Source organism: Physeter macrocephalus, chromosome 13 (assembly GCF_002837175.3).
Source record: "Physeter macrocephalus isolate SW-GA chromosome 13, ASM283717v5, whole genome shotgun sequence".
Classification (NCBI taxonomy): domain Eukaryota; kingdom Metazoa; phylum Chordata; class Mammalia; order Artiodactyla; family Physeteridae; genus Physeter; species Physeter macrocephalus.
The window spans coordinates 33,577,642-33,590,618 of record NC_041226.1 but is presented as its reverse complement, the minus strand read 5'-3'; the positions used below and the strand labels follow the sequence as shown (position 1 = coordinate 33,590,618).

Genomic DNA, 12,977 nt, shown 5'->3' with positions numbered 1-12,977 from the left:
GTTCTTCTGCCTCAGTTATTCTGCTATTGATTCCTTCTAGTGTAGTTTTCATTTCAGTTATTGCATTGTTCATCTCTGTTTGTTTGTTTGTTCTTTAATTCTTCTAGGTCTTTGTTAAACATTTCTTGCATCGTCTCGATCTTTGCCTCCTTGTTTTTCCGAGGTCCTGGATCATCTTCACTATCATTATTCTGAATTCTTTTTCTGGAAGGTTGCCTATCTCCACCTCACTTCATTGTTTTTCTGGAGTTTTATCTTGTTCTTTCATCTGGTACATACCCCTCTGCCTTTAATCTTGTCTGTCTTTCTGTGAATGTGGTTTTTGTTCCACAGGCTGCAGGATTGTAGTTCTTCTTGTTTCTGCTGTCTGCCCTCTGGTGGATGAGGCTATCTAAGAGGCGTGTGTAAGTTTCCTGATGGGAGGGACTTGTGGTGGGTAGAGCTGGCTGTTGCTTTGGTGGGCAGAGCTCAGTAAAACTTTAATCTGCTTGACTGTTGTTGGGTTGTGCTGTGTTCCCTACCTGTTGGTTTTGTGGCCTGAGGCAACCCAACACTGGAGCCTACCTGGGCTCTTTGGTGGGGCTAATGACAGACTCTGGGAGGGCTCACACCAAGGAGTACTTCCCAGAACTTCTGCTGCCAGTGACCTTGTCTCCACAGTGAGCCACAGCCACCCCCCACCTCTGTAGGAGACCCTCTAACACTAGCAGGTAGGTCTGGTTCAGTCTCCCCTGGGGTCACTGCTCTCTCCCCTGGGTCCCAATGCGCACACTACTTTGTGTGTGCCCTCCAAGAGTGGGGTCTCTGTTTCCCCCAGTCCTGTCGAAGTCCTGCCATCAATTCCCACTAGCCTTCAAAGTCTGATTCTCTAGGAATTCCTCCTCCTGTTTCCGGACCCCCAGGTTGGGAAGCCTGACGTGGGGCTCAGAACCTTCACTCCAGTGGGTGGACTTCTGTCATATAAGTGTTCTCCAGTTTGTGAGTCTCCCACCCAGTAGGTCCTTTGTCTTTGTATGTGGGGTATCTTTTTTGGTGAGTTCCAGTGTCTTCCTGTCAACGATTGTCCAGCAGCTAGTTGTGATTCTGGTGTTCTCGCAAGAGGGAGTGAGAGCACATGCTTCTACTCTGCCATCTTGGTTCCTCTCCAACTTCAAGTATTAAGTCTACATGGAAAATTTTAAAGGTTATATTCAAAAGGATTCTCTGAGCAAATTATTCTTTTGTGTTATAGCACTGGATACCCTAGTTGGGTTTGGTTTTTTTCCCATAATTTTGAACTACTAAATGAATATGGTTTTGTATGTTCATAATAGAAATGACAGGACCCTAAATGTTTCAAGGACTCAGCACCTAGCACGGTGGATAAGTACACAGCAGGTTAACTAATGAGTTGACTTAACCATAACTTCAGCTCATGATCTCTGGAGGGACAGTTGAAGAAATTGTGGCTGTTTGGCTTGGCAAAGATTTGGGGAGTGTGATAGCTGTCTTTAAGTATTTGAAGGGCTGGTGAGTGGAAGAGAAATTAGACTCCCTTAATATACCCCTAGTGGGAAAATCAGTAGGGCTAGTGACTAAGATTTCATGGGAACAAACACTAGATAAATATAAAGTAAAACATTTAATTAGTAGAGGAATATATTGCCTTGTGAGATTGTGAGGCTATGACTGGAGGTCTTCAGACTTAGGCTAGGTCTTCAAACACTTGACAGAATGCTGAGCAAATGGAATTCCAGCATTGGATAGGTGGTTCTACCAACTAACTAAGGGCTTCTCAATCCTGAGATTACATGATTCTATATTATATGATTCTATGAAAGTGAAATGGAGTTGAAATAGCATACATTACTCATTCAGAAAAAAAAAATCTGTACATTCGAAATATCTAATAAATATTGAATTAGGAAATATAAAAAATAAAGAAAAATACTTGAAAGCACACTGTAAGATACAACTTAGAAATGGCTTCAGGAAAACAGCTTCCTTCCTGGTCATTAGCACTGGGAATAGGCCTGTCCTCAAACCCCCAAATATAAAGTGCTCTTTACCTTTCACAGTATCTTTTGCCATGGCCTTGTCATGTGCCCCCAGAGCCATGCATAGGGGAATAAGATTTGGATTGGGTTTCCCAGAAGCAAATATCAAAGTCTGTGTGGCCTTGACAGTTCATGAACTTCTCTAAACCTCAATTTCCTCATTTATGAAACAGTTGGTAATACCTATATTTTAGTGTTGTTGGAAAATTTTTTAAATAACATATAAAGGGTTTAATATATAGTATGTGTTCAATAACTGTAATATCAAACCATATCCCTGTGTAATTTTCCTACCTTCTTGTCCTTATAAACCACCAGACCAACAGATTATTTATAATTTATAAATAAATAAATTATTTATTATCTGGTATCTATTAGCTGACAGGCAATTGCATACTTTAGAAAACATTTATTTAATAGCTGCCAAGCCACACACTGGTGACCACAAGTGCCTGGTAGCCGAGACAGCTGTCAGTGACAGATAGCAGGACTGGTAAACAGATGCTATGATTGGTTTCAGTATGTTAGTGTAAAGAGGAAGTTGCTTTGAATGTGAAAGTTTGACTCGAAAATGTGTTGTGTGATTATGGTAGGGCGTTTAGGTGGAAATGCTGAGGTAGGCACAGTACCAAACCTCTCCCATTAGGGCTGGAGATGCAGATGTGGGCGTCTCCTTCCTAGGGGAGATGGTTGAAGCTGTGAGATCTTGGTAAAGAGAATGTAGAAAGGACAGAAATGAGCCACGGATCTAACCATGAAAAATGGCCACATGAAGAGAGGTATCCTTGTGTTTGGGAGGTCTGAGAAGGTAAAGTAAATTAGAAGACTAAGAATGAATCATCAATAAGTGGAAGAGTAAGCATGGTAAAGGGCCTTGTCATGATGGAAGGTGCTAACCAGGGGTCTGAAGTCTTGAGTTTTGTCTCTGGCTCTGTCTGAAAGTTATGTCTGCTGCCTCAACTCTATGTAAAAAAAGGTAAATACATCCATGTCACTTATCTCACAGGAGTGCTATAAGAGTAAAATGAGTAGATGTGTGGGGAATTGCTTGCAAACTAAAGCATATCTATGCATAAAGGTAAGGCGATGATACCGATGTTAAGTTATAGATAACATTCTGTAATGACTTATGACGCCAGCTGTCCGGAGTTAGGCCAAACTTTACAAGTCACAGTCCTCTAAAAGACTGCCCTTACTTCATACACTAGCTGCAAGTTTGAGGGTTCCCGAGTCCTCCCACACTTCTGACCAGCTGGGTACAAATTTAGGGGTTTTCACTATCCCCTCAGGTTCAGTAATTCACTAGAATGACTCCTAGAATTCAAGAAAATGCTCTACTTACTATTGCAGCTTTGTTATAGCAAAAGGACACAAGCCAGAACCAGCCAAACAGGTTCCAAACATAAAACTTATGCTGTCCTCAGGGATATATTACCCTCTACCCCCCAGAGCATCAGTGTGTGACAATATACATCATATTGTCAGTGTGTGATAATACTTATTGCCAACCAAGAAAACTCACCTGATCCTCAGTGCCCATAGTTTGTACTGAGGCTTCATTACTTGGGCATGATTGATAGGCCACGTGATTGAACTCAGTCTCCACCTCCCAACCCTCCAGTCACATGACTGGTCTTTCTGATTTGGCCATCCCCCATTCTGAATCACTCACTACCACAAACTAAATAGGGTCCCATCATGAGTCGCCTCATTAGTATAAATTATTAGGCATGGTCTGAGAGGCCCACCGTGAATAGCTGTTAATTCAAGGGGTTAGAGGTTACCTCCCAGGAATGGGAAAGAGACTAACCAAATTCTTTATTACACACACTCTGAAGTGTTGCAACTGTAAGAGAAAATGAGGCATGGGAAAATTCCATTGAGTTGAGGGATTTTGAGGCTTCTGATAATCTTGTAAGGAGCAGTTTTAGCAGAGAGGTATGGCTGAAAGCCAAATTAGAATTTGCTAATAACTGGGTAGAAAGGTGAGGAAGAGGGAAGCAAATATAGAGTGGGACATTCAATTCAGGTAATATATTACAAATCAGAAAGATAAGCAGTTGACTGGAAGGGTTTGCATTAATATTCCCTTTAGAGAAAAGAGCTGGATTTATCCTGGTTGTTCTGTGACCAGGAGCCTGCAGCATCTCGAGTTCCTTCTCACACTGTGTCAAATTAGGAAGGCCAGTATAGGAAATTGTAAAATGGCAGTGCTGTCTTTAAATTTTTCTTTAAAGAGCAGTGAAATAGACCAAGACTGAATAGAAGTGTATATATGACGAGTTTATGCAAAAAACCTTCAAATTTAATTGTCAATTATCTCCTTTATTCAGAAATAACTTTTATCTATCATCTCTGTCTTGTCTGTTTTGTTTGAATTAGGGGAGTAACTGCTTTGTTTTGTTGGTTTTGTTTCTACATAATTGGTTTCAATAAGAGTTTCTTGGCACTCCTAAAAGATTTTAACTATATACCAAATGCCCTTTTTGCTCTTTTTATCATTTTTATATATTTTCAATACAAAAGATAAAATAAACAGAAAAATAAAGCAAAGGGAAGACAATTATTTATAGCATCAGTAAATCAACAGTAAGAAAAACCACAGGGATATGGGCTGCTGGTGGCCAGCACTAACTTCAGTTATTGCATAGATTAAAAACATATATTTGTCACACATTTTACTGTCATATAGACCCAGTAGTGCTTTAAAAATTATATTTATGGGTCATTTTCTTCTCCTGTCAAAGTAATGGCATTGCTGGGGTGAAACAAACAGCTACTTAGTAGGTCAAAGTAATAGTTAAGAGCAAAAGGTAAAGAATTGTAAGGAGAGATCAAATTTCAGGAAGACTGAATAGATGCAGTCAATTTAGAACACCAGAGTTCTATATTCTTCCTCCTGTCAAAGCTGCCACAGCCTCACCATTGACCACAAAAGGCAGGAGCTCAATTTTATATTTCATCTGAGAGCTGGCACTTCTGAGAAGCCAGTGCCCATTAGAACCACAATGTGATGGAGGATCAATACCGACTTAAAGGGAATAATGCCTCTTTCTGAACCATAACTGAGATTTCCTGTAGCAGAGAGGGTTTTCCCCAAGGGCTGTCATCCAGGGCCTTAGCCTTTCCTTCTTAGCTCAGGAAGCATAACAGCTGTTGGCTGTTATGGCTATTTTCTCATTTAGATGCCAAGTTGCATATATTTATATTTTCATTTTTGTCAGCAACTTTCCCGGTTCCTATGTCTTTTGTGTTACTTAAGAAACAATGCAGCAGGGGCTTCCCTGGTGGCGCAGTGGTTGAGAGTCCGCCTGCCGATGCAGGGGACACGGGTTCGAGCCCCGGTCCGGGAAGATCCCACATGCCGCGGAGCAACTAAACCTGTGTGCCACAACTACTGAAGCCTGCACTCTAGAGCCTGCGAGCCACAACTACTGAGCCCACGTGCCACCACTACTGAAGCCTGCGTGCCTAGAGCCCATGCTCCACAACAAGAGAAGCCACCACAATGAGAAGCCCGTGCACCACAAAGAAGAGGAGCCCCCACTTGCTGCAACTCGAGAAAGCCCATGCACAGCAACGAAGACACAATGCACCCAAAAATAAATAAATAAATAATTTTTTTTTTTTTTTTTAAAAAGAAACAATGCAAAAGTTAGCTCAGGATGGTGGGTTTGGGGGTGGTTTTTTGTTTGTTTGTTTGTTTTTAGCTTTCTTTGTCATCCAAATCTGTAGTCTGCCAAGGTCATGTGGGATCCAGCCCCAGATGCGGTTTAAGGCTTTTATTCTCTCTCTCTCTCTCTCTCTCTCTCTCTCTTAAGTCTAGTGGGTTCTCTGTATTTGAGAACCATTCAACTTTTCAACAATTTTCAAGTTTTCATTTAATTTCAGGAAAAAGCTGTTGTGGGACTCCAGAATCAATTCTTATAGTAAGAATCATATGAGGAATTAAATTGAAATAAGTGAGTTTTCCTATCTTAAAGGAAAACAGCATGTATTCTCACCCTGTTTAATATTTCCACAGAAACATAAATACAAGATGTGTGGATTGGATTCCCTTACTGACCTAGCACTAAGAATGGCAGCTGGTCCTTGCCCATCTGTACTCCAATCACCAAGGGCCTGGATATTGGCAATAGTCCTAGATAGATCATACTTCTCTTCACAGACATCGATTATAGTGTCTTAAAGGCAAAAAAAAAAAAGAAACAACCTTGGATTCAATTCATAAGATAATAGCACAAGCTTCCTATCTTTGGAGAGTTAAGCAATCATTCTACTTTGCCTTAATGTTTTTTGTTTCCATTTAAAAATGTGTATTGGGAAGGATTTGACTTGAGGGGAAATAGAAAATACTTCTCTTTTTATTGACACCCAGCCTTATCTTCCACTAAAAGAGTCCATGTGTCCAAGTGTGTCATCTTGTATTTGGAACTAATTTCATATAAAAAAGGTTATGAGCCCACTGGCCTCCAATTACAATTTATTTCATACCTCTGAACACCTATATAGAGTTTTTGCCAACTCGCAGGGTTGTGGTATCCCCCTGATGTTTGGAGTGAACTATTTATAAACTAAGTGCATGTTTTTGTGTAGAATTTGGGTCTCCAGTTCAACCCACATGAAACCACCAATAGTGGACTCTTAAAATAATAGTAATGGCAAAAGACACCTGGCCTTGAACCAACATTGTAATAAAATTTCTGTATAAAAGTGAACTTGCAACTTGAGAGCTTTCTCTACTTGTAAACATTTTCTCTAGTTTGCAGTGGGACAGGAGATTCATTCTCCAGCCCAACTTCATTTGTCATTTTTCAGTTTAGGGTATGACTCCCTCAGTTCCACAGTTTGGGCCTCCCAAGCCTGGGGACCCAGACGGGGGCTGTTGGCATGCTGAGAGATAAATGTGAGGACTGGAGTGAAGAAGTGTTATCTAGGAATTTCTAACAGCTATAAGCTCATTCTAAAATAAGCCCCTTACTTTCTTTTCTATATCTTCAGTGCTCTCAGGAATGACCTCTTTCCATTTTATACTATCTTGTCTATTGCTTCTCATGAAGATTCTCCACCGAAAACCACAGATGAGTTACATGCCAGCTTGGTTTTTCTTCTTATCATTTTGTCCCTAAAGCTAGCCCACAACTATCTGGAGTTTTCTCAATAGGGTGGAAACACTTTTGCCTGCACTGGCCACCCATTGTTACCCACCTAAGGGTCCAAAGAAGTTCAAAGAGCAAACAGTAAAGAAAAACCCAGGCTCTGCTGGGCATTTCATCCTTGGATCTGGTATAGGTGTAGTAAAGGAGGACAATAATATCCAAGTGGGTATACAGGTCTTGTTTTTGGCAATATTAGTTTATTAGTGACCTTGACGAGAACTGTTTCAGAAGAGTAGAGTGTCAAAAGCATGACTGGAGGGAGTTCAAGAGAAAAATGGGAAGAGAGGAAATGAGACAGTAGTATGGGCAATTCTTCTGAGATGCTTTGCTACAAAGGCAGTCAACAATGGAAACAGTAAATGGAGCCGGATGTGGAATCAAATAGAGATTTTTTTTTTTTTCTCTAAAGATTGGGACTGTTACTACATAGTACTTACACGCTGAGGGGAATGATTGCATGAAGAAGGAAACCTTTACAATGCAGTAGAGAGAGGGCACAGCTGCCAGAGGGATGGACAAGCTGGCACCCACCTTGAGGGGTTGGTTGCCTCAGAGGGGAGCACAGGAGATCCCCAGGAGGGAAGAAGTGGGTGTGCCTGCAATCAGCATATAGGTGTCGGGGGCACAGGAAGCTTATGGGGTTCTCTTCTGATTGCTTCTATGAGTGAGTGAAATGAGAGTGAAGGAGAACAGGTTGGACGTTTGATGGGAGAGAAGAAGGGCTGAAAGGGTTGTCTAGGGAACTGTAGTGGATAAAGGTCGAACTTGAAGTTCTCAGTCAGGAACTCAAGTAATACCAGGAGAGAAAAGGAGTCTATGTGTGACCTTGGAGATACAGTGCTGATAGGTATACTATCTGCTTTACAAAGTTATTGGGCGTATTAAATGTGTCAGAAAGCATTTTGAAGTATAAGTACAGGATATCGTTATTATGAAACTTAGCTTTGAATTACTTAGCACTTTTTCTTGGCAAAAAGCTTTTTAAATTTCTTTAAGACAGCCTTACTATCTCCAGAGACAGCATTTGGCTTCTGCCACTGATTTACTCAGTAACTAAGTCTAAGCAAATGACTTAACCTCCTTTTGCTTTTTACCTCTCAATCTATAAAATGACAGTGGCAATGTTTCAAGTGCAACAGATGCTTTAGAAATAAAGGTGCTACATAATTACAAGCTATTAATAGAATGGCATTTCAGCTCTCATGGGTATGGTCACCAGAAAGTCAGAAAGGTCAGAGCATCTGAACAAGCCTTGGGTGGTAGAAGCCTCCCTTGGAAAGCTTGGAGGGAGGTACCTCAAAGGAGGTGTCACCCACATCCTTTCCTTTAGTTCTCTTGGAGATTGATTATTAGAACCTGAGACTCAAAGAGGTGAGATAACTTATCAGGGCCAAGGGGTTGGATTTCAACCCAGATTTACCTTAAAATCCCATGCTCTTTTCACTTTGCCACATGTGGAATTGGGCGTGATACATTATAGCCAGGGAAGGTGCGGAATACTTTATTTATGTATGTTACAGACCCATATTTTAGCCAATTTAATCTCTTCTCTGTCGTCAAAAATGTAATGAGTTGCCCAGCGGCAGAATAAACTAGTTTGTTGGAGATATCATCATGATGGAGTCGTTTACAAGAAATCAAATGACAAGAAAAGGTAGGAACGTTTTTGGGGAAGGAGCAGTAAGCTGACTAAAAATTTGCACTTAGCTACGATGCAGTTTTCAAACACCTTGGGGCAGGATAGTGGGTGCTAGGAAAAAAATAAATTTGTGTGGTCATGGAAACTGTAGGAATAGAGTGTCAGCTGTGCTTTTTTACTGCAAACATGCTATGTGCATTGTAAACTATAGAGCATAAACAGCTCTAAGAGAAAGTCACTGAACTGTTCGTAACTTTTGAGTAATAATTGCCAACCTGATAGGGAAGGTGATGATAGGAAAAGTGTATTTATTTTCTTCCAAGAGCTAAAAAGTGATCAGACTTCTAAAATTTGTTGAGATTGTCCAGTAAAGTGTGTAAAATACTCATCCATCACCGGAAGCCCCTGGTCAGGAAATGACAGTGCAGTAAATATCTTCAGCAGCCACCTTTTAATGTGCAAGCTGTTTTCGGTTGGAATTTTCAGCACTCACATAAAACACACTGTCATGAGTGACTGCTTCTGCTCCAAAGTAATCACTATTGGGATAATGGAACATCTCTCTGCAAATAACCAAAAAACTTTAAATGTCATGTCAAGTTTGTTGAAGCCATTTTCAAGCTCTGTTCAAGGTTACATGAATATTGAGGGTGTCTGTTTTTTTTTTTTTAATTTGAGATCTACGAGAGAGATCACTCATAAGGTTGTGCAATGTGAGAGTCAAGTTAATTAAAAGAAAATCTGTTGCTCTTTGGGAAAGTCAATCAGCTAGCACCATTTAGCCGTTAGCTATTACACCTCTCTCCTCACAGCCTGGATAAGTCCGGATCACTGTCACTTACCAATGAAAGAATATATATGTGTGTACAGGTTACAGGTCTGTATGAATATATGTGTACGAATTTGGCAAATTATGACATTATTTTGATTTGCTAGGAGGTTTTAACAATTTGCCTGCCAAATTCAGTTTTGTTTTTTGTTTGTTTGTTTGTTTGTTTTGCGGTACGCGGGCCTCTCACTGCCGCGGCCTCTCCCGTTGCGGAGCACAGGCTCCGGACGCGCAGGCTCAGCGGCCATGGCTCACGGTCCCAGCCGCTGCACGGCACTTGGGATCCTCCCGGACCGGGGCACAAACCCGTGTCCCCTGCATTGGCAGGCGGATTCTCAACCACTACGCCACCAGGGAAGCCCTCCTTTGTTCTTAATACAGTTTCCTTGGACTCTCCCACTGTTAGATTGGACAAAATCCCTTCCAGTTTCAGGTACTGTTCTCAGATTCACTTGTCATGATTTCCAGTGAGCATGTGTTGCCTATTATTAGCATTTTGTATGCTCACAACCGTCAGACATCTTATTGTTTTCCTTTGCTTTCTCCTTCACAAACACTGATACCATGCAGATCTTGTGGTTTTTGGTGTTTTGTCCCCATTTTTTTTTCAATTTAGGGTGTGTGGGGATGGCTTGTTCTTTATGGGACTTGTTTTTTTTTGTTTTTTCTTTTTTTTTTTAGGCTCAGCGGCCATGGCTCACGGGCCCAGCCGCTCCGCGGCACGTGGGATCTTCCCGGACCGGGGCACGAACCCGCGTCCCCTACATCGGCAGGCGGACTCTCAACCACTGCGCCACCAGGGAAGCCCCAGTATTTTTTTTAAAAGAAAGCACTGAATTTTAAAATTCCTATTAGAAACTTTCCTCCTTGGATTTGTTTAAAAAGGAAATTAATCTTTTTATTATTCAAACTAACGCCTTTCTTGGGTCATAGAGTGTGGAAATAAATTCTTTGCCCAATGCATATTTACTGAGCATCCACTGTGCTCCATGGCCGTCCTAGGCACCGACGTTACAGCAGTATTTAGAACAATGTCCTTGCTATCTCGGAGCTTACATTCTAGTGAAGAGATAGACAACAGACAAGTAAACAAGTATATGATGTGTCCGGTAGTTATAAGTTCTGTGAAAGGAAAGATGAGTGTAAGAAGATAGAGCGATGAAAAGGTGAGTGCTATTTTAGATGGATGGTCAGAGACGGCCTCCCTCGATAGCATTTGAGCAGAGACCTAAATGAAATGCAGAACCAAGCCTTGCTAATAACTGAGTGATGGGCATTTCAGGCAGAGAAGAAGTAGGAAATAAGTATTAATGCTAATGAAATAGTTGTCTATTTATATTTTTTAGCTTATTCTTAACCTCTGTGTGTTTATTTTATTTTTTTTCCAATTCAGCATTTATTTTAACATTTTTAAAAATTTATTTACTTTTAAAATTAGTTAATTTTAATTGAAGTATAGTTGATATACAAAATTATATGTTACAGGTGTACAATATACTGATTCACAGTTTTTAAAGGTTATATTCCATTTATAGTTATTATAAAATATTGGCTACATTTTCTGTTATACAATATATCCTTTTAGCTTATTTTATACCTAATAATTTGTACCTCTTAATCCTCTACCCCTATATTGCCCCTCCCCACTTCCCTCTCCTCACTGGTAACCACTAGTTTGTTCTCCATACCTGTGTCTGCTAATGAAATAGTTGTCTATTTATATTTTTTAGCTTATTCTTAACCTCTGCATGTTTATTTTAAATCTACCTTACTCTTTTGAATATTTCTAACTTAGTCTGTCTAAGAGGACTTGTTTGTTGAGAATAATTACTTTAATGTTTCATAATGTGCACAGTGCTTGCTTATCACAGTGATAAGTTTTATGTTTCTTTCTTCCTTACTGTAGAAAATCAGAAGTTGCAGTTGACAGAAGGGTCACATTCACACTACAATATCAATTGCAGCTCAACAAGGACTGCAGTCACCAAGGAGCTTAATTATAATCTAGACACTCACACGTCTACGGAGAGGATCAAGGCAGCTGAGAAGAAGGAAGCCTGTAATGTAGAAAGCAACAGAAAAAAGGAAATGGAACTTCTTGGCTCTGTTTCTAAAAATGAAACCATTCCCGAAGTTGAAGCCCTGCTGGCAAGATTACGAGCTTTATAAATTAAAGTGGTAAAAATGATTAAGCCAAATATAAAGCCATGCTCTAAGCTATGCCACTTGAAAAAATTGCTTCTTATATAAGTGACTTTATATGGTTTTAAATTATGGTATATATTAGAAAAATAAAACTCAACACATGATTGCAGTGCTTTTCCTATGTACTTGAGGTCACGGCTTATTCAAGATTGTAATGGGCTTTAATGCTTTTTTTGTCTCCTGGTGTTCATGTGTTCTGTATTTGGTGGTTGAATTTTTATATAGTGCTTTAGAGAGCAGGGAGGTGGCCATGTGTTCAGCAGTGTGTCCTTAAGAAAATACCATCTTCCCAAGTCACTAATTTTTACTTTAGTATTTTCCAACGTTAATGAACATCAAATCATCAACCTCAAGTCTTGCTACATACCCATGTATATTTCATTTATGTTATTTATATAGGCCCAGGTTTCTCTTTAATTGGTATCTGTATGCTATCAGCGTAGCACAGAAAACATAGAACTGAATATAACAGCTATGAAGAAATGATTGGTAAGCTCATTATCATCATTGTTGAATTCATGTTAATTAGACCCTGTAGGAGACTATACAGCAATTGAACACAGTTCCAAAAATGATAAATAGGAATATATGCTCTCTCTTTGCAAAATGTACATGCCTTTGTATAAGGTGGATGTACACAGTATTACGGTGCTGCCGAAACTCTTAGCCGGGAGAGCAATCCCCCCCGCGCCACCCCGCCCCCACCCGGTAATTATGACTCCAGGATCGAATTGCCATTTTGAAACTTCCCAAGTAAGGAATTTTTTAATTTCTGTGAACAAACTTGAAATTGCAGATTCTCTGATCTGACAATCAATAACTTTAACAAAGATCTGAAGTGTTTCAAGAAAAGCTTTCCTATGCAAATGTTGCAATTTTACCTCATGGGGGGGTATGAAATTAACTCTGTTAATTCTATATCAAAGAAAATAAACGTGTTACTTGCACTAAATGAAAAAAATTGCTTCTTTTTTTTTTGTAATTACCATATTCCATGGATTAGCTGGAAACAGACTGTGCTCTGCAGTCTATCTAAGCATCTCTTCTGCTTTATGACGTACAATAAGCAAGTGACTGTTCTTTTACCTCCAGTTAAAAAGCAGTTACAC

General features: G+C 40.0%; 1 protein-coding gene across 1 annotated transcript in view; it reads left to right on the top strand.

Annotated features, from left to right (window-relative positions):
* Positions 1 to 12,660, top strand: part of DIAPH3 (diaphanous related formin 3) — a 565,759-nt gene extending 553,099 nt beyond the window's left edge. The window contains exon 28 of the mRNA XM_055089317.1: positions 11,570 to 12,660. Coding sequence (XP_054945292.1) covers positions 11,570 to 11,832 — 263 coding nt within the window. The 3' untranslated portion in view covers positions 11,833 to 12,660. The remainder of the gene's footprint in view (positions 1 to 11,569) is intronic.
* Positions 12,661 to 12,977: the final 317 nt, after the last annotated feature.